Below are 21,766 nucleotides of genomic sequence, written 5' to 3'. Positions count from 1 at the left end.
ACCCTTTGGGGCTTTTTTCCGTTTTTCCCCCACCGTGAGCTTCTCGGAAAAGTTGGCCATCTCTGCGCTGGGGTGGCACATGCACTGAAGCCTTCTTCGAAAGCGGCGGACTTCTGATTCCTCTTCAGCTGAAACCCGCGGCGGTGTGGAAGACTTTCGCATAACGGGTTCGGTTCTTCGGTACTTGAGCAGCAGCTGTGCACAACCTCCATCGCGAAGCCACACACACACACACACTTGTTTGGGGAAAAAAATCTTCAACTGAATGCCGGGCATCAGGCAGTCTCCATGCGGTGGGGGGGCGGTGCACCCTCCCGGGAGAAGGTTGGAAAACATTTTTCACACAATACTCCGTAAAGCCTGGATGGACTAGATTCCAGGCGGCGACGTGCGAAACTTCACCCGGCTGGTCTCGATTTTGGTTTCGTTTCCCGGTTCGGGTTCCCTTTTTTTCTCTTCCACGCAATTCCCTTTCCCTTCCTTTCCCCAGTTTTCCTTGGACCATGATGGATGTGGCGTTTTTTTTTCGCTTTTCGCACTACCCTAGCGCTGGTTCGCCTGTTTTTCGCCAGCTTCCCTCATCGTGCCAGGGAGTTTTCCCGTTGCTTCCCAGTGCACGTACCGTATTTTCCCGTGGCTTTTTCTTTATCAAGCGAGCAACAGGAGGGGCGACGAAAGACGGGGTGGTGAAAAAAAACACACAAACACCCAACAAGGAATGCTTCGTGGCAAACCTATTCGTTAACCATTATTCATCACCAATTCACGACCGCGCCGAGCATAATCATTTTCCCATAACTAATTCGCGTTCCCGGCCGTAGAAGTGAAAATTAGATAGAGTGAAACACACGGACACACAAAAAATGTATCAAAAATGGTTGCTTTTTCTTCGTGCCTTTTTTTCGTGCTGCTAGGAATCCTCGTCTCTCGCTCAATTGGATGGTGATTTGTGGTGCATAAATTAATTTTAAAACGAATGATCTACCACTCCTCAACCCATTTGGCGTTTGATGGAGGCAACGTCACCGTCGGAATCGGAAAGCTCATCCGGATAAAGCGGCGAGAGGCAAAGAAATAGCCGCTTACGAGCAACAAACCGTTGTTGTTTCGCCAATATATCTGGAACTGTCGATAACAAGAACCCGGGTTTCGACATTCGATCGCTTTCCCGTGCGCGGTTTATTGACTTCCGCCCGGGGATTTGCGGGATGCGAACAGTTTGAGTCAATAAAATTGAACCGCTAGAAGAAGGTCGATCGGTGCGCCTCAAAAGTGGGTCGTTAAACTCGTGTCGCATAGGAGACAAACAAATAGCAGCAACGCCAAACTGTCGGTGAAATGGAGAATGGTGTATGCTTCGGATAGCGTTCGATAAGTTTCGCACAGCGGCAAATGTCGGTCACCAACCCGTGTTCGGGCCAACGTTGACATCATCCACCATATTTGCCCATAACGGGTCACGGGCTCCGTTCCGATCGCGTTTGGACTGCATTCTTCGACGGCCAAACGTCGCGCTGTTCGTCTCCGTACAATGATGATTTCCCCTCCCCTTATGATCTCATCATATGGTTGGAAAAGTGTCAAAAAATTAAACCGAAACCAAACGGGACACAAATGACGCACCGGCTTGACTTCCATAAAGTTGTTCCACTTGATCGTACAGGCGCGATCTTTTCGAACGGTGTGTTGAAACGGGCTGCTCGTTGGACCGAGCTCGACGAGGGGAGCCGGTGGGTCATAAACAACAGCATGCAAGCAGTATTCTTACCTCGCGGAAGCATAAAAACATAAACGAGCCAACGAAAGCCGCCGGGCCGCGGGAGAAATTAAGACGCGATCATGGAGATGGGGAAGCTACGGAAAACCCGTTGTGTTTGCGGCTGGAAACTGTACCATAAATTTTTGGACATTAGCTGTCCCGAGTTGTCTGTAGTTTTATTGTAACCGCGCTGGAGAAAGTATGAGGAATGCTTGATGCGATGCGAAGATCGACCGATCAAGTGGCGTCCAACGAGGACAACATCATTTATCTATCGCGTCAATCGAAGCAAGCGGCGAACTTTCCTAGCAGAAGCTCCAGCTGGCATATCTGTGTAATGCTTTACAATATTTCTGGCCGGTCGAAGCAGCTTACGATTGGTGATTACTTTTTACCTTCAAATTGGACATTCAGCATAATTACAAGAACACGAGCAAGCAAAATGCCCACTTACTGCAACTATTGATTATTGGTCCACTCTTGGGCTCGCCTAAACGATCTCTGGCCTATCCGTAGGCCTAGGAGGAGGGCAGGAACTCGATAAAGAAGGAAACCCACGCCCCGCTAGCCGTACGAATCGCATAACAATTAGTTCAAATAACCGATTTGCAAGATTTTATCCCATTGTTGTACCTTCACCGTCCGTCGGCCGGCATGGCCATCCCACTTCCCGAACTCTAACGATGCCGTAGGGTGTAATTTAAAAATTGGGACCTTTCATTACCGGGCGTGCTCCATAAGGCACCCTCCTCTTGGCCGGCCGAAGACTTGACGTACTGGGCTCGTTAAAAGCCCACAAATGGAGTGGATGAGGTCTGTGTGTGTGTGTGCTTGTTGAGGTGGTGAGCAACGATCCAGAGTGTTCAGGGATGATGCAAACCTCTGATCGTCGGGACGCGATTAAACACTACGTCTAAATGTGGTTACGGTACTGCCCGTTTGAAAGCTGATTATAAACTGCATCGGATAGAACGGATGGGTTGTTAAAGTAGAACGCTCCCGGAAAGTCTATTCGGCTGCGGAACGAAAGGCACTATTCATCGTTAATGGTTTTTCAGCCATGCTAACATCTATCCATCTTTTCCTTGCCACAGATTGATCGCACCGGGATTACCGAGCAGAAAACACATATCGCACACGATGAAGTGGCGTACCACGAACCTGTTGGCGCTAACCGTCTGCCTAGTGGCGATGGCATCCCATCTAGCCGAGGCCCGCGTTGCCTTCGAGAAGCTGACCGACTTTGACTTCCAGGGCACGACGTACTACAGCGTCAAGAACCTCTCGCTGTACGAGTGCCAAGGCTGGTGCCGCGAGGAACCGGACTGTCAGGCGGCTGCGTTCAGGTAAGCAACGCTTTCGTGACGATCCCAGTCGAGCGCGGAGAGGGTAATGTGTCTTGTGTTGCGTGTCCTTAGCTTCGTCGTTAACCCGCTGACGCCGGCGCAGGAAACGCTCTGCCAGCTGCAGAACGTGACGGCGGCCAACAACCCGGCCAGCACGCCCCAGCGTTCGTCCAGCATGTACTACATGGTGAAGCTGCAGCTGCGCTCCGAGAACGCCTGCCAGCGTCCGTGGAACTTCGAGCGGGTACCGAACAAGATCATCCGCGGGCTGGACAATGCGCTCATCTACACCAGCACGAAGGAGGCCTGCCTGTCCGCGTGCCTGAACGAGAAGCGGTTCATCTGCCGCTCGGTAGAGTACGACTACAACAACATGAAGTGCGTCCTCAGCGACTCCGACCGGCGGTCCGTTGGACAGTTCGTGCAGCTCGTCGACGCGCAGGGTGTGGACTACTTCGAGAACCTTTGCCTCAAGCCGAGCCAGGCGTGTAAGTTCGCCCGCCAGTTCCAGCTGCCCCGCATCGGTGTCTCGGACGATAAGGTGTCGCAGTACGTCGGCCTGCACTACTACACCGACAAGGAGCTCCAGGTGACGTCCGATACGGCGTGCAAGCTGGCGTGCGAGATCGAGAGCGAGTTCCTGTGCCGCTCGTTCCTGTATCTGGGCCAGCCGACCGGCTCGCAGTACAACTGCCGGCTGTACCATCTCGACCACAAGTCGCTGCCGGATGGACCCTCGACCTACCTGAACGGCGAGCGACCACTGATCGATGTCGGCGAGCCGAGCGGAGACTACTTCGAGAACATCTGCGAGAGTACGTATCCGTCCAGGGAGATCCGCTAAAGCCACACTCTTTGCCCTATGACGTAACACCATCCCTCCTTTTTTTCTCCCAGAACAATCTAACCAGGCCGAAAACACGCTCCCGGTGGTATTCGATACGGTTGAGGATCCGGCCGTCAACAATCTGACCCGCAACGACGCCAACTGTGACAAAACGGGAACCTGCTACGATGGTAAGAAAGCACTAACCCCACAAAAAAGGTGGTGATCGACGTACCTAAGGGCCATTCGACTATACTTCCGGTTTTGTTCCATTTACAGTCTCGGTTCACTGCAAGGACACCCGAATTGCTGTGCAGGTGCGCACTAACAAACCATTCAATGGCCGCATCTACGCCCTCGGACGCTCGGAGACGTGCAACATCGATGTGATCAACTCCGACACCTTCCGGCTGGACCTGACCATGGGTGGACAGGACTGTAACACGCAGAGTGCGGTATGTGTTCAGCCATCCATTACGTGAAAATCCACTGTGAGTGTGTTTGTTTTCTGACACCTTCTTTGTCCTCCTTGCAGACCGGCATCTACAGCAACACCGTCGTCCTGCAGCATCACTCGGTCGTGATGACGAAGGCGGACAAGATCTACAAGGTGAAGTGCACGTACGACATGAGCTCGAAGAACATCTCGTTCGGCATGCTGCCGATCCGTGACCCGGAGATGATCCACATCAACTCGTCGCCGGAAGCACCGCCGCCAAGGATCCGCATCCTCGATGCACGTGCCCGCGAGGTGGAGACCGTGCGCATCGGAGATCGTCTGACGTTCCGCATCGAGATTCCGGAGGACAGTAAGTTTCGCGACCAAGGCCCGGATGTCGATCAATGCTAACTCCTTTCGCCCATCTTATCCTTTTTAGCGCCTTACGGTATCTTTGCCCGATCGTGCGTCGCCATGGCGAAGGACTCGAAGAGCACGTTCCAGATCATCGACGACGATGGGTGCCCGGTCGATCCGACCATCTTCCCTGCCTTCACCCAGGACGGCAATGCGCTGCAGTCGATCTACGAGGCGTTCCGCTTCACCGAGAGCTACGGTGTGATCTTCCAGTGCAACGTGAAGTACTGTCTCGGCCCGTGTGAGCCGGCCGTCTGCGAGTGGGGACGTGACTCGGTTGAATCCTGGGGCAGGAAGCGTCGTTCCGTTACGGCCAGGTAGGTTGGGGGGGAACCATTCCGAAAAAACATACTCCGCACGGGATTCGCCGATGCCAATTGATTTAACACCTTTGGATTCTTCTCCGACAGCAATGACACCGTGGAGGAGGAAGAGGACATGAACATCTCCCAGGAGATTCTGGTGTTGGACTTTGGCGATGAGAAGAACCGTGACTTCCTGCGCAGTGAAGCCAGCACCGATTTCGGCCGGGGTAAGATCGATCAGCTGCCGTTCTCATGGTGAGAAATCCCCCTCTTCATGTTGCTCCTTTTTTCTCTTCAACCCGTAGACAAAACCGTCACCATCATCGAACCATGCCCAACGAAGACCTCCGTCCTGGCGCTCGCCGTCACCTGCGCCCTCATGGTGCTGGTCTACCTCTCCACCCTGTTCTGCTACTACATGAAGAAGTGGATGCAACCGCACAAGGTCATGGCATAGATGACTCGCCCCCGACGGTATCCCCCGCTGCAACGGTGGCAGGAAGTACTTACTGTAAAAGCCTGACTGAACAAACGGGGCAATGTCGGTTGCACATTCGTTCCGGGAGCGACCATGTTCCGGGTGCAACAAACACCAACCTCCTTCCTCGCTGAAGAGGAAGACTGGTGTTTTTTTGGTTTTACTACTGACCACTACCTACTTATTATGTATTTCCATTTTGTTTTATTAATTCGGAAACACATTCCCCAAAAAAACAAAACAAAAACCAACCCCCTTTTTTGCTGCACATTATCCCACCCCAAACCCCTTCGAAGTGGAAGGGGTGTTGATAGGCAAATGAAACATAAAGAATCCCAGAGAATATTCTCATATGGTCCAGTACTTTCCAGGACTTAACCGGATAAGGCAGAAGGCATAGCTAGCAGCTCACACCAATCATCACTATCCCATACAACATTTGAGATCATACTTACATTAGGGTGCATTAGGGTGCAAGGCAGGAAAAACTACATATGACCTCCTCCCACACACACACACACACATACACAAACACAAAGCATACGCTAGGATAGTTCGTGCTAGGGAATGGATGAAACGAGCGGAGATCACACATTTTCACTTTCTATTGAGTTTCCGATTTGACCGATTGTTTTGGTGCGATTCAGCGGCCACTGTACGGTCTGCCCCGAAGGGACGCCCGACGGTAAAGGTTGTGTGTGCACGATCTTCTCCGTTTCCGGTGCGGAAGCTTCGGTGAATCCGAATGCGCGAACATGCTCGCGCCAGGCACCGTATAGATCGGGACGAATCGCTAACTTTAAATAGAGATTGGAAAAAAAACATTTATTTATTGAACAAAAAAGAAAAGAGAGGTAACACACAAGAAAGGGAAACCACACTTAACTTATTTATTTTCGCGAGCGAATCGCATGCGATTTAGTAGGGTGGCGCGGGCTGGCAGGGAAGAAGCGGGAAGAAGGTATCGGAATAGCGGCAAGAAAAGGGTTAGTGGTGGTAGAGAGAGAGAGAGGAAAGGGAGCGGAGAAATGGGATAAGGCAAACGAGGTAGCTGAATGCAGAGTAATTTATTTTATAATTATAATCCATATTATCACTAATTTCCAACTAGAAGATTTTTTATCACCACCAAACGCCCATCTTCACATAGTAAACACACAAACACATCAAGTGATTCCCAAAAGCACAGATAAAAGAACCCCAACCCCCACAGAGCAAGGACACCAGAAACACGAACTGAATGAAGTGAATTTGTAGCACCATTTTCTTCCGTACCGGTTAGCGAACCTGCTAAAAAGGATAGACAAGAAACACACGATTAGTTTTAAGTAGTGAGCAAGATTTAAAAAAAAAACCCACACTCTAGACAAAAGCAACGGCTGATAAGCGCAGCGACACGTCTTTCCCTTTTTTTTATTATACATATTTAAATGCAAAATCCCACTTAGGTTTTACTTCCGTCTACGTAAGGCATCCTCCTTTCCATTATTTGCAAACGAAGAAAAAAGACCGACACGCAATTCGTTTTTCGTCGATGAATGCTTATTTTATGTGTAAATAATTTTATCGATCGACAATCCACTCAAGCGCAGAACATGAATGGAATAATAAAAGTAAATTAAAAGAAAATGACCCCATTTTCTGTTCGACTTCGGAAGGCATCCGAAATATGTTCAGCATTTCTTGCTTCCGAGTAATCTTTGACCCGGTTTTTATCGTGCGACAAACTCTTCAGAAATTCCGCGTGTCCAAGTTTATACAGCAGCTTTCTTTAGTTTCATATCGGGCCACGGGCAGGGGAGAGGGGAGCCGTGACATGACGATGTAGCCAGAGGCGGATCAAGTCATTCCGGAACCAAACGGTAAGATACTTGGGGGCACTACAGACCGTCGCATTACCCTTTATGTTTTTATACCAACGAAATTTGATAACTGTACGTCGGATTTGAGATTTTTTCGATTTTTTTGAGAACTGCAATACTCTTTCATCAACAGTTTAGAAAAAAAGAAATAGTAGTGCTTTCATAGGAATTTCGTGCACTGTATACCAGATTTATGCTTTCATTTTTCGGACCTATTCAAACAAGGATGTAGCGAAGGCGAATATTATTCATTCCATATATTCATTCTATTTTTAGATTCCCTCTGTCGCTACCGAATCTACCATTGCATGCACAACTATCTTTGCCCTTTCTTTATCTTAACTTAACTGCTTCAAATTATCTTCCTACCTCCGTTTTCTGTTTCATCTATAAATTGAATATAGCTGGTTAAGGTAATTTTATTTGTATATATGGGTGTTTACTTATGGCAACTATATATGGCATCACTCAGGTTGAGACAAGCGGCAAGAGATGCAGATAGTAGCTAATGAAACTGTTTGGGCCAAAAGGAACTAAAACAAAAACCGGTGGTTCCAAAATGCTATTAAAGACGGGGGTAACATACTACCACTCTACCCCCAAGAGACTAAAACCTAGAAGCGAACGAAAGTGGAAAACATTAAACATAAAGCGCACTCGTTCACCGACTTTGGTAGGATTGCCCTTAAACACACATACACGCACACACAGAAATATAAAAATATGAAGATAAAAGTAAATTTAAATTTAAAATATTGCTTTCTTTTTGTTTGTCTGCTCACACGTTCATGGCCGGATGCAAATAAAACGCTAAGATCAGTTTGCTTACAATCGTGGAAGATAAAGAATGGTGATGATACGCGTACGATGGAGTGGATCAACAATTTCTTAGTACAACTAATACCTGTCTTTGGGACAGGTTATTCCGGTGAAACGACTATTGTACAGTGATGATACAGGAAAAAAAAGTAGACCGGGCCCGTGAAATGGGTGGGGGTTTGAAGGCTGATAAAAAGTATATGAACATAAACCCTAGATCGACTGGCAACTAATTATGGCATACACAGTAGGTAAACAGTGCATCAAAATACTCGACTTGTCCATAGTCTCCCCCAATTCTCTTTCTACCCAACTAAGAATTCTCTGGTATAATAAATTCGCGCACACAAAATCACACATTTTAAAAAAATGAGTTCGAATTAAATTTAAATATACTCTGACTATGCTCCGAGTGAGAGAGTCGTGACATACACCAGGAGGATTCACATCGAGCGCATTCGCCAAGGACTCCCAAACCCGCATCATCGATGATTTTTCCAGCTCTTCTTATTCTTTTTTAATCCATATCCTTGTGTTGATACTAGATGCAAGCGCCCCACGGACGTTGCTTCGACTGCTTTACACAACCTACAACTATATGTTAATATATTTAGATATTAAACATAATCGTTATATCGGGAAAACTTACCTACTGCTCCCTACCCCTACACTACTTCACTTTGCGCAAGACGCTATCGAAATACTCGGTACTCGGTAACGTGCCGTCGCCCGAATATATCGTATGATATGGCTTAGCGTCGTCATAAATATCGTTCACTTTGTACCATTCTTTGTTCTTCTCTTTTTTCCGCTAATTTTTGGTACATCTTTTCACACTTTTCTAGCCAAACTCCGATCGAAAATCCGTTAGCTTCCCTTTGGGAGGAAGGGGGCATCCTAAAGCCATTTTGTGTACTATCGTTTGTACATATGTGCGTATTTGCTTATCTACTCTCTTTCTCTCTCTCCCCCAACCTCCTGCCCATAGCTTTCTCTTACATAAATACTAGCTTCCATATCGGTTTTTCTGTCTCATCCTGCACTCTTCTCATCACTGCAATTAACATTTATAATCGGTTCGAAAAAAAGTTATAATAAATAGTGTGTTGCCTACCATCTAGTCCCCGTGGTAATTTTGCTCCCCAGAAGCACCATTCACCATTTTGTTCCAGAAGCGTCCCATTGTGCAGGATTGATTGTTCAAACCAACACTCCTTGCTGCTGTACGGTACGGTAGCGACACTCGCTGCTTTTGCAGAGACAGGACATCGTGCGGTTCTTTACCACCCAGAACTTTTCTCCATAGTTGAAGCTGCCCAAACAACCACGGACATGAAACAGGAAAGGAAAGTAACATGGAGGATGGTTAGAAAAGTTCCCATTTTTTTTTTTTTTGGACTTCAATACTCCTTCCGAGAGTGCTGCCCTTACCAGATCTCTTCCTGGGCCTTAATGTCCCGGCAGGCAAACATTGCCACCTTCGGGAAGCGCTTGTCTTGATGCTCGTAGAAAACGGACACGGGTGACACATTCGGGTCGCAGGAATGATTGAAGAACCGGCTAACGTTACCGTAAGCATTAGCATCGATGCAGAACTGAGAAGAGAATATCGTTAATCACACACCCGTTCAATTCCGTTTAGGGTAAACGGATCTACACTTACTCCACTGTTGAGATCGAAAAAGTACGTATCATCCGGTCGCTGGTTTGCTACGTCGTCGGTCAGCAGCTCGCCGACGTATTCGACCAAAAACGTACCCTTTGGAATGGGAACGAGCGTCCGGACGCCCCACGCCTTACCGGGGCTGTAGAAAAGCTGCAGCGGCACCCGAAGACCACGCTGTACGACACGATTCCGGCAGAGCTGCTGATTGCAGTCGCACAAGTCACCACACTCCACGATCGTTGGCGGTTCGAGGAAATCAAAATCGTTCACCAACCGTCCTTCCTCCGTATACCAGGTACGTTCCGAGCAAAGGCAACTGGAGTCGGTCGATGCGCAGCTGAAGGTAAGCAGAATAGAAGAAAGAAAGAACATTATCGATTGAACACGACGTGGACATACACGAGCCACTAAACTCACCTATCCTTGCACGTGCACACGATCATATCGGACAGGTTAGTGTCGATGCGACACTCAAGCTGTACCGATTTCTGTATGTACTTGAACGTCGGAACGGTCTGCTGGCGATCGTTACGGCCAGCAGTATGCACCACCTGCACCGGATAGTATTCCCTGCCGTTGGAAATGTCGCTGAAATGGAAACACACGAACACGCTCATAAGCAACATTTTCTTCATACTTCAACGCAACGGTTCCAGCAGCTTACCTGCATAAAATGCGCGTCTCCTTCGTGTTCTTTCCAAGGCTGAACATTTTCACGTTGGCAGCGATGATGCTGGCACACTCACTGTTCGGATTCTGAAGCATATCCTGTGGCAGCTCGTCAGACGTATTGCGCGCGTTAAGTGAGGCACCCATGGTTAGAAGCATGATGCAGATTTCGCCAAATCCATGACGGCAGGCAAGGTGTCTAAATTGTGCGACAAACAGGAACAGATTAATAAATGCAAAATAAATTGCAAATTAATTTATAAAGAAGAACACTTTTCAAGGACATAGCTTAGTAGCGCATTTGATCGATCGTTAAACGCTAACAATATAATTCTCCTTCGTCTGGAAAACCATTCTACACAATTGGTACCACAAGTGCTGATGTACAAAAAACTTCGCTAAAGATTTGTCGATGGTCAACGCAATATTTTCGCGAAAGAATGCATTTAACACAAGCGACGAAACTTCAAAATCCAAATTTTTCATTTGCCTATAGACTGTTGATAGAGAAAATATAGAAAACCAACCAAATTCTCTTAAAAATCGTTAAGAAATGTTGAGATCGTGCCATGGTTCGGTTCATGTTAACTTCCATACCTCATGATAGACTTCTCGGGAATTTAAGCATGTATTGCTTAGCATAAAAGCGATGAAATCTAGTTGCCATAGATAACATATATGGATTCAGTTTTCAGTCAGATCATCATCGTGCTACGCGTTTTATACAGTACAGGCAACTAGATTGAATCACTTCTATGCAAACCGATCAGCCACAACACTATAACTCGCTTCTTTAGATTGCGTCGAGGTAAGATTACAACAACTTACAGCGGTGTATCTCCGTTGATGTTCTGCACATTCGGATCGCATCCCTTTTTCAGCAGCAGATGCATCGAGTCGCTGCAGCCCGCCATCGCTGCCCAATGCAACGCAGTGTTGTTCTCCTTGTCGCAGATGTTAACGTCCGCACCAGACGCAAGCAGTAGCTGGATTGTCTCCTTGTAGCGGTTTTCGGCAGCCCAAACCAGCGCCGTGTACGACCCATTATCGACCCCGTTCACGAAGGCCAGCAGATCGCGCGCCGTCAGTCGTTTCCGACCCCATTCCAGTATCATGCGCACGGCCTCGTGTTGGCCCAGCTTGGCCGCGAGATGCAGCACGGTCATGCCGTCCGGACCCTTCACCGTTACGTCGGCGCCACACTCTAGCAGCAACTTGATGATGTCGAGCTTTGCACCGAGTACGGCGCACATCAGTGCCGTGCGCAGTTCCCGATCGAGGATGTTTAGGAAGTCGACCGATTGTGCCCGGCAGATGATGAGGTAAGCCATTCCGATCGAGCCAAAGTTGGACACCAGATGCAGGCAGGTACCGTCGTGAAAATCGCGAAACCGTGTCTCGATGTCGAATCCGGATACTATGGTGAGTTAGAAGAACGAAGGACGAAAGAGAGAGATTTAATTAGACCTGTCCCATGTCAGATAATTCGTTGCATGGGTTAATACGATCACTTACTGATAATCTCCGTGATCCGATCTACATTGTCGCTGTGAATCGCTTCAAAGATGCTCTTGGTCGAATAGTGGTTCTTCGAAGCAGTGCCGCTTCCACCGGCTGCGGCGTTACCTCCTCCAGCGCCGCCCTGGTTCGCTTTTCTCGGATCGTGCCCGTTGGTAGCACCCACCGTACCTTTTCCACCGGTTGTCAGCATATTTCTCACCCTGCTCGGCACGAACGAATCCACGTTGGCACGGAATGCGTCTTTCGCGGTCGATCCACCATTCGTAGTGGCTTTGCTTTTCCCGATAGCCATCTTGGCGGGTTTTCTAAAATGGATAAAAATGACAGAGTATAATTAAATATCATCTATACGATCGAGAAAACCGATCGGTGCCAATCGTGTTTGTTCGTCTCTTACACAATGTTCTTTCGCGATGGAAGCAGCACCGGCGGAGTGGTGAGCTGGACCGTCACCTGAATTTCACCGTTTGGACACTCTTGGGCACAGTGCGGGCACTGGAGGACCAGCGTCGGGGCGGTGCGATCAGTCGGACGCGTCGGATCGAACGGTGCGTTGAGGATGTACTTGACGGCGCAGTCCGGATGGAAGATGTGTGCGTTTTTACACATTGCAAAGTTACCCTGCGTAGTTTTTGGAGAATATATTTAGAATGAGCGTTATCTTCTTGTTAGAATAATTTGTTTAATTATTTGTAAATCAACAGAAATTTTGAAAAATATTCCTGGCAAACTGAATAGGCTGAAACATAAAACATCTCTTAGTACATTAAAAATATTCCTACATTTTCTTACTCAATCGTTTGTCAAGTTGTGGAAATCCCAATGCTACGATAACCCGATATGTTCAAAACAAACACAAAACCTGACCAATAAAGGCAAGCGTAATGCTTTCCGAGTGTTCCTTCTAGAGCGAGCAGCGTTTAGAGCACATTCCGCACAATCAAACTAACCACAAGACCGCACCCACTGCCTCCGCCTAAGCAAACCCACAATACCACATGTACCATAAATACAACCGTCCAGCCAGCATCCAGCACGGAATGCAGTTGTGCTGTGCAAAATGGTAACATTTATGTACCATTTTCTTTCCCCCGTGGAAAGCTACTACGGCAGCATCACAATTGTGGACTTGGAAGGCGGTACCGCGGAAACAATTCTAAAATTAAACGCCCGATGGTTTGATCTGACCATAGGGAGATAGAAACATGATTGATATACTAACACCAATGGAACGATGGCAAGCACCGGGTGACCATTTCCATTCAACTCGCATTACTCTAATGTAATACAAAGTCCTAAATCAGTTGTTCGTTCTTTGCAAGTAAAACAATCTAACTCCACCATTAGAGTTTCCACGATCTTGCAACTTATGTTTAATTCTTTCCACACAAATATAACAGCAAAAGTAGCTTAAAATATTCTCTCACAAGTCTCTAACTCCAAACTAATGCGATCCATAGCTAAACTAAAGTTTTATCAGGATTACTAATTGAAAAAAAGGCACTTTTTTTAAACTTTGATATTACTTTTCTAAAAATATGCACGAAGAAAACTTCAGTCAGATATCTAACCATTTTTTCGTTAACCATCTTTCCTGTTTTTATCAAAATAATACCAAACGAACGTTGCATCAGCAAATGTAGACATCCATCACGTCCAAAACGAGGCTTATGATGGCCATTTTAACTGAATTTTGCACCGCATTAAAAAGTACCGTATGTGTACTCTAATAAATCATGATCATCATTTATCACTATTTTGATAAAATTGTCAGGATTATTCTTTGGCGCGAAAATTAACCTTTACAACTTATGGTTGTTTGCGTCCCACGGTATGCAATGTTAATTTCATAGGCAACATAAAATTTCGCTCAAAATATTTGTTATGTTCCAAGAATTTTTCAAACGGCTGTTTCGAAACATTGTCCTCAAAAATGGCCATTACCTGAGTGCAGTAAACTCCGCAGATCGCACAGCAGCTGTGATCTTCCAGGCGCTTCCGGTGCAGGTTGCACAGAAGCTGGAAGCTGACGGTCGGGCTTGGCCGCAGCATGTGGACCAGCTCGTCGGACAGCTCATTGCAGCACCCGATCAGCTGTCCATCGATATCGTCCACCGCCGTGCAGTAGCCCGTACCGACCGAGCTCGCCACAAAGATGTCGGACATCTGCCGGCAGAGACAGAGCAGTTGCCTGGTAGCAGCGGCGGCCGAAGGTGGCGATCCGATCGAACTGCTTGGTGTTGTTGCTGTCCGATTATGATGCTTACTGCTGCTCCCCGCGGACGATTGAGGACGCTTTTCGAGAACGATCTGCAAGCTGGGAGAGGTCGTCCCGTGTGCTGCAGTCGCCGTCGCCGCTGACGAGGAGGAGGAGGAAGACACTTGGGCAAGTTGGTTGGATCGAACCGGGGGGGTACGTTGTTGCGTGGTTTGTTCCTTCGTCCGCTTCCGATTAGTTTGCGAGGTGGAAGGGGCCGACGATCGGCCGTCACTGGCAGCACTGGGTGTGCTGGTTGGAATGAGCGTCAGCTCGCAACCGAACCGCTCCAGCGATCGTTGCAGTTGTTCCGTTTCCTTGTCCTTCCGTAAGGCGGCGGCGGCATTCTGAGCGGTGGATGAGGAAGATCGTGCCTGAGTGGTGGCAGTTGTCATCGCTGCCGGCAAAACGACCGATCGTCGAGAGTTTGGCGCGTTCGCGGGCATCTTGCTGGTGGTGGCCTGCTGTTGCTTACTCGTTCCCTGCTGCCGGGGAGCCGCCACCTGAGTCTGCTGCTTCTGCTGCTGCTGCTGCTGCTGCCGTCCACTCGCAACAGCCGGCCCCTTGACCATGGCCGATGGGACCGTCACCAAAGGTGGCTGTTTGCTACGTTGTTTGGAGGTGGACGGCCCAGGCTCGTCTAGAAGCGTTTCGGGTTTCCTCAAACGCAACGTCACACTCGGTTTACCTACCGTTCCGATCTTCTGGCTCGGAACAAAGTCCGCCTCGCTGCCACTCGATTCCGATTCCGGTTCCGGCTCGGACAACAATATCTCATCGTCCTCCTCGGCGGGACTCCTGCGTGTGACTCCATTTCGCACAACCGCAGGTTGAACGGCGCCCTTCCGTTGTAACCCAAGTGCCAACATATGCTTCTCCTTCTGCTTGGCCAACCGTTTCGTCTGGCGCCGGTTGAGCTTCCGGTTTTCTTCCGGCGAGCGGTTGATGCAGATGCGCGAGGTTCGAATCCCCTGCAGGAACGTTTGAACATCGGGACTGGCAGCGGTAGGGGCACCGGGCATCTTCTTCGGTTGCGAACCGGACACCGGTTTCGTAGCCCGCTGTCGTTCGGTGGAAGAATCCGTTGGCTTCCTGCCTAACGACTTACCAAACGATGCTAAATTCTGCGATCCTTTCCCAGAACTACCCGCCTTCGGGCTCGGATAGGTCACCGAGACGACCGTCACGTCCTCGCTGCTACTGCTAATCGCACTATTTGCCGCCGGAAGGTTCACCGGTTCCTTAGACGCCTGAGCTTCCGGCTGCATATCGGATTGCCTTTTGCGGGACTTATCGTCCTGCAGCACGGCGCGATCACGATCAACCTTTTCGCGGTCGACCACCACCACCTCCGGTTCGTCCGCGTGTCCTCCCACCGAGGAACTACCAGTAGTGTCCGAGCCGATAATGATACGGCCGTTGTTGTGCTGCTCGAATCCGTGTCGCAGTTCCTCGTTGGCAAGCATTTTGGCCGACAGTTTTATCGGCCGGGAAAGGCGCCCCTGCGAATCGACCTTATCGCGACGGGCCAACGCCGACGCAAGAATTCCATCGCTACCGTCACGCGAAACGCGGGCCGCCCGTTTGTACGGTGGTGGTTTTTCCGGTGAACTCGAAGACGCCCCGCCGGACGTTGATCCGCCCGACGGTTCGGGTGCATTTGGCTGTCTCCGCTTTCTACCTCGACGCTGCTGTACCCCTCCTGCTGCCGGAGCCACCTGTTGTGCTTGAGAAGGTGGTGGAGGTGGTGGTGCTGGTGGTGCTGATGCTGACGGCTGCGCCGGCTGCAGTTGTTCTTCCTGCGCCCCGCCGGAGTCGTTTTCGCCCGGATCCAATGGAAAACCCTGCTCGGTGCTGCTGACCGCCGATGGGTCGTTCTCTTCCTTAGCCGCGGGAGTTGGCACTCGGACAGTTTTCTCGCGAGACGAAGCGGGACCATCGACCGTGGGGGCGGGGGGATCGTGACTCAACCGTTTCCTTCCACGCCGAGGCATTTCTCTATCGGCGATCGTTTCGGCCGGTTCGTTCGAGTCCAACTCCACGGGTACGACTGCTTTTGCCGTTTCCGAAGAGCGCCGGGTCACGACTGACGCTGGCTGGCCACTACCGACAACTCCACTCCCACTGCTCGTGCTCTGTTGCCTGCTGCGCAGACTACGATCGGATCTGCGCTCCACTGAAGTGGGCGCGACGGCCGGTGTTTTTGTTGACCCTTTCACCGGTCCTCCCGTCACCGACCCAGCGATCGCCGTCTTCTTTTTCCCCTCGTCCGGCTCTTCCTCCTTCACCACTACCGCTGCGATCGCCGTCTCACGATCGCCATTCAGTTTGACGTCGGTCGATTTTCTTCCCTCCGAGTCCGGTTCTTTCCCCTGGAACCGCTGGGATCGCCTCTGCAAAGGTGTTACGGTTACAGCCGGAGTCGAGGGCGACGGACTGCTCGAAGTTGTCCCCACGCTGCCGACCGTTTTTTTGCTGCGCGTTGTTCTACCACCCACCACCGGTACCAGTAGAGATGCTCCCTTCGTCGGAACATCGGCGTCTGCGACGTGATCTTCCTTTACACTCGTCTCGTTTCCATCGCGCTTTGGTGATTTGTCCTTCCGGGAGAGCGGGGGTTTTTCCTCCGCCTTCTTTTCATCGTTTGGTGATTGATCTTCCTTTGCAGCCCGGCCGGTAGCGTTCTCCAGAGTGGGTGAAAACTTAGCTTCCTGTTGCTCCACTTCGGCAGCAGTTTTGTTGCCATTTGACTCCCCCACGTCCGCTCGGCGGCTCGGGTGATATTTTTCTTCCGACTCTGCAACTAACGTCTGCTGTTGTTTTTTGCTAACTTCCTGCTCTACCGCAACCGCTGCCGAACCCTCACCATCTAAGCATTTCTGCAGAACCTCCAGAACTTCGTCGTCATCTTCGTCTTCCTTGGAAGTCTCTGCCACCTCCACCACGTCCACCATCTCCCCGGTACTTATAATGAGAACGTCATCGTCATCGTCCTCCACATCGTCGATCGCATCGATTGCCTTATCTCCCGGCTCGGTGGAAGGCGTACGATCGGTTTCCATTTTCTTTCCACCCTCGGTAAGACGATCTCCACTTGTAGCATCGTTGCTGGAAGATGTTGCCGGAATCGAAATTCCATTGGAAGGTAACTTTTTGTCGCGATCGTCACCAACGTCTTCGCGATCATTGCCACCGTTGGCGGAATCATTCCCTTTCGGTTCCTTCTGAGCCTCTTCAACTTTTTTGACTTCATTTTCTTGCTTCTTCTTCTTTTCGTCAGCAGCATCGTTGGTTGATGGTGCTTTTTCATTACCGGATACGGACTTCCCTTGTCCTGTTTCCGACATCTTCGTATCCACCTTCTTCTCGTCTTCCTGGACTAGCGTATCTTTGCTATCGATCACCGTTTGGCCTCCCCTAAGCTCCCCCTTATGGTCCTTCTTCACTTCCGGTGCCACCAGTTCCTCCTCCTCCATCGTGCCAACCTCCATCGGGTCGGCCTCCAACAGCTGGCTCAAGGCTAGCGCCTCCTGCAACTCCTCCCCACTGATGTCCTTCGCTATTTCGATCTCAATGTCTTCTTCCGGTCCGTCCGTTTCTTCACCGTCTGCCGCCAGCCCATCCAACAAACCATCAACCAATGATCCGTCGCCACCGATCGAATCGTTCGAGTTTTCCGATGATGCACGCTTGGGGTGCTGCTTCCGTTGCCCGTTAGATGTTCCCCCCTGGCTAACCGTACCGCCAGTGCTTCTGCTCCGCCCGATCGACGATCCACTCCGCGTGCCCCCACTCGGTACCACCACGGTCGTCCCCACCGCTGCTGCCGCTGCTGCTCCACCACGCGTCCGCGAAGCGAACTGATTGTTCTTCAGTGCGCGCCACTTGAGCGTTTCGTCCATCGAAATCTCTTCCTTCTTCGGTATGGCCGTCTCCTGGTTGAAGGCGGACGACATTTGATTAAGCAAATTGCCGATGAAATCCATCGTTTGCGCGGCGTATCTCGTCGCTATCTGCTTTTTTCCTCCCCCCCTGCTGCTCCGGCGTCCGTCGTACCCCACGGGGAGGCTCGCGATTACCAAAGCATGCTGGTTGGATTCAGCAAACACACACACTCGCACACACAAACCGCACCACTATCCACTGGGCAGAGAGTCTAGTAGTCGTCGCCAACGCAGTTCACACTTGTTTGATTTTTCATTCTTTCCTGTATCTTCACCTATTACAGCCTCTTAATCACTTTTCTTACAAAATATAGAATCACTTTAGTACACTTCAGTAGTACTCAACGTGTTTTCACGAGATAGAAGCTACGACGAACTGCGGATCGATCTTCACACCACGTACAACAACATCATGCACCACACACGTCCGCGAGAGGAGCAGCATATTCAGCACTATGACCTTTTTCCGTTTCTTTTCTCTCCTCGTTTCCCACCCCTTCTCTTTCACTCTATCCCACACGGAGAGCGTGTGCCATCGTTGCGGGTCGTCCGTTTTTCCCGTCCAAGGAAGGAAAACTACTACTCGCCCAAATACACTTGTGCCAGCGAATTAGGAGTTGCTAGGCACGTCACCCCGCGGGGCGCAGAGAATGCTTCCTTTCTTGCGCGTTCACACAGCTGCCCTACACTAGACGACACTTTCGCGTTCTGCAATTGCACTTTCGTGTCGTCAGACACACACACCACACATACACACAAACACCTACAACACTCGTCACCGTTTCTCACTCCCCCCGGGGACCGGGATATGCACAGTTGCACTTGCGAAGCTAAAGGTGGAAAAATAATAAAATAGTGTACATTTATTATGTGGCACACGGGGTGAGAGATAATACGGCGAAGAAACTGCTCGAACCACCAGCGTTGGTGCGGGAAAAAAACGATGCACACAATCGAGCTCGATTCTCTAGGACCTAATGGCTGCTGCGGGCAAATGAAAATGGAACGAAGATCCCTACGCTCGAAAAGGGAAAAAGGAAGCGAGTTTCGTGAAGGGCGCATCGCCCCGAGCAGAGGAAAATGTGAGTGACAAAATAATCTCGAGCACCAAGTACGCGCGCGTCACTCGAAGCCAACACACTGGTAACTAGAGCTACTACTAGTGGGAGCTACTAAAACCTCGAAGATCAACCAATGCACCGGGCATTGTAGTTCCACCCTCTCCGGGAGGGACTTTGGGAATCGGACCGGAAGGATCGACCAACACGCACCAATTTCAAACCGCTCGAGGATGTTCCATATCGGCCAGATTTTCACAACCATTCGCTAAAGCTCCTTTGCTTTTCGATCGAATGCTGAATGCTTCACGCGGAGCTGCTTCTGCTGCTGCTGCTGCTGCAAAGAGTATATCACCGTGCATGAAGTAACACACGGAGCACTGATGCTGATAAAGCGCACACACAACACCAACACACATACGCGAGCGCATACGCTCCCGAAAGAGCGAGAGCGAGGAGGGTTGTTGGTGTGGCGGCGCCGAAGAACGGTTTCGCTGAGCAGCAGCAGCAGCAGCAGCAGCAGAGGCAGAGGCAGCAGCAGCAGCAACAGCAGCAACAGCAGTAACAATAGTAAAGGAAGCAAAAAAGAAAAGAGCTAAAGCAAAGCAAAACGCGGTCCCGACCCGCACGCTCTTCGTCCCATCTTCTTGTGACGAGGCGCAGCAGCCTTTGAGTTTTTTTTTCGTCGTATGTTATGATTTTCCTTTTTATTATTGCCTTCGCTCCCGTTATGTGTTCTGCTTTTGAACTTTCGCTTTCACTGTTGTCCCGTTCGATTCCTTCATGGTTACACCTGGACAATTGGCAGTAGCCGTCTTGGGGTCGCCACCTTTCTCAACAACAACATCGTAACAACACTCGTTGGGGATGGCAACACCGTGAAGATAGCTATTTTCTTGTCCACCTAGTAAGCTCCTTTCTATGTGTCTTTCACCAGGGCACTAATGGTGTCCTCTTGCTTGCGCTAAAGTTTTCCCGCAATGGACCAAATTTCAACGCCCCCCTGCGCCATTCTGCACACACTTGGTAGTTTGCACATAAACTCACAGCACGTACGATCACCTCACGATATCATAATCAATGACGGGGCAACTCTCCTACGACTCATGGCGACAAGTACCACAACCGGGGTTAAGCAGCGGTAGCAGCTGCCGCCTCAGCATATCATCAATTCCAATCGTTTTTGCTCGAAAAAACTATTCTTGTCACTCCGTTCGCTTGACTCCTCTCGGCAGAAAGTTAGGTACACCAAAAGCCACCATCGTGCCCTATATTAACGTGACGTACATGAACTAGCGCCGACGAAGCCAAGGCCAAATCCAATCCACCTTCCTCTCCGCCCTACACCAGCCAAATATCAACTGCGAATCGATTGATCGTCACCGCGACACCGACGTCTTCCTTCCGATGGCGACTGGTGGTCGAGGACGGCACGTACGAAAAACTAACCCAGGCAGAAGCACAGACACACGGCGTTTGAAGAGCGAAGGGTAATTTTTCTTCTCCGCGCTGGTTTGCTCGCCGCTGCAAGCACTCTTGGGATACACAATCTGCCTTCGCGGAGTCGCGCCCCCCTCCGCTACGGGGCAAAGAATAGCACAATGAGAACGGGGCGGCGAAGATGATGTCTTGGAAGATTTTCTAGTGGTACCCCACACGGAACACTACTAACAGCGGTCACCGTCGCAACGCCCCAGCAGCCCAGCCGCCACCGCCTCCGCCAGCCAACATTGAATCTTCTTCTTGCTCTTCCTGTCCGTTTGGAGATTGTTCTCTTCTGCTGTGTACAGTGTTGCGGTAACGAACTGGGATGAGGTGTGCTCTCTACCCTTTGCTCTCGCGTACTAATGTTGCTAGTTCTGCCGCTGCCGCTACAAACGGAGTGCGCGATAAGCGTCGGGTTTTGATGGTCTCTCTTTCACCCACTTTTTCTTTGCCTTCGCTCTCCCGCTCGAAACGGTGTTTTGACTCTCTCTCTCTCTCTCGTTGCCCCTTGAAATGCAAGGCAACATCATTCGCAGAATATCGGGTTTTTTATGCTGAAGATTCGACTGATCGCTTTGAATACTGCTAAAGTAGGGCTGTTGAAATTCACTGAATTTGGTTACGTTACGAAGTAGGGAAATCTTTTCTGGCAATTCAGATACACAAAATTATCAATAATGCACTTATGCTGGATCTGTTACTGTTGGTGTTTCAGCAGGGAATTGTTTATGTTACAAACAGTTGAAACAATGAAATAATATTAAATCGTCCCTTGAGATAATTTTAATATATCTGGAATTTTCTAGCAGATTACCAAAAATGACACCAAATTCTTCAAATCGTTTGCAATTTTCCAAATTCGATCGAAGAATGCATTTCGCCCGATTTGAAAAATTGAAATTCTACTATTTTTGG

The 21,766-nt window shown here is 49.6% G+C and overlaps 2 protein-coding genes across 2 annotated transcripts; one reads left to right on the top strand and one right to left on the bottom strand.

Annotated features, from left to right (window-relative positions):
- Positions 1–2,899: 2,899 nt before the first annotated feature.
- On the top strand, positions 2,900–5,549 carry LOC131287984 (uncharacterized). The gene is made up of 8 exons (XM_058317079.1): positions 2,900–3,105; positions 3,178–3,920; positions 4,003–4,122; positions 4,211–4,386; positions 4,467–4,740; positions 4,810–5,104; positions 5,198–5,319; positions 5,398–5,549. The coding sequence occupies exons 1-8, from the start codon at positions 2,900–2,902 to the stop codon at positions 5,547–5,549; spliced, it is 2,088 nt and encodes a 695-aa protein (XP_058173062.1).
- A 3,902-nt stretch (positions 5,550–9,451) lies between these two features.
- Positions 9,452–21,193, bottom strand: LOC131284409 (mediator of DNA damage checkpoint protein 1). Its single transcript, XM_058313263.1, has 11 exons — positions 21,039–21,193; positions 15,711–19,138; positions 14,052–15,662; positions 12,505–12,728; positions 12,102–12,412; positions 11,415–12,003; positions 10,582–10,785; positions 10,335–10,505; positions 9,915–10,254; positions 9,683–9,846; positions 9,452–9,563 (listed from the first exon to the last, which is right to left on the bottom strand). The coding sequence occupies exons 2-11, from the start codon at positions 18,348–18,350 to the stop codon at positions 9,452–9,454; spliced, it is 6,366 nt and encodes a 2,121-aa protein (XP_058169246.1). The 5' UTR covers positions 18,351–19,138; positions 21,039–21,193.
- Positions 21,194–21,766: the final 573 nt, after the last annotated feature.

This window comes from Anopheles ziemanni, chromosome 3 (assembly GCF_943734765.1).
Source record: "Anopheles ziemanni chromosome 3, idAnoZiCoDA_A2_x.2, whole genome shotgun sequence".
NCBI classification, from domain to species: domain Eukaryota; kingdom Metazoa; phylum Arthropoda; class Insecta; order Diptera; family Culicidae; genus Anopheles; species Anopheles ziemanni.
This window is presented reverse-complemented; position numbering and strand designations above follow the sequence as displayed.

What these genes read in the sequence shown, in the direction of transcription:
- LOC131284409 (XM_058313263.1), bottom strand. Translation starts at nt 18,350, where the DNA reads ATGGATTTCATCGGCAATTTGCTTAATCAAATGTCGTCCGCCTTCAAC. An exon ending in GCGGAGTTTACTGCACTCAG is followed by an intron (nt 12,729 to 14,051) that starts GTAATGGCCATT and finishes AAAACTACGCAG; the next exon opens with GGTAACTTTGCAATGTGTAA. An exon ending in AAGGCCCAGGAAGAGATCTG is followed by an intron (nt 9,564 to 9,682) that starts GTAAGGGCAGCA and finishes TTGTTTGGGCAG; the next exon opens with CTTCAACTATGGAGAAAAGT.
- LOC131287984 (XM_058317079.1), top strand. Translation starts at nt 2,900, where the DNA reads ATGAAGTGGCGTACCACGAACCTGTTGGCGCTAACCGTCTGCCTAGTG. An exon ending in TGTCAGGCGGCTGCGTTCAG is followed by an intron (nt 3,106 to 3,177) that starts GTAAGCAACGCT and finishes GCGTGTCCTTAG; the next exon opens with CTTCGTCGTTAACCCGCTGA. An exon ending in CATCGAGATTCCGGAGGACA is followed by an intron (nt 4,741 to 4,809) that starts GTAAGTTTCGCG and finishes TATCCTTTTTAG; the next exon opens with CGCCTTACGGTATCTTTGCC.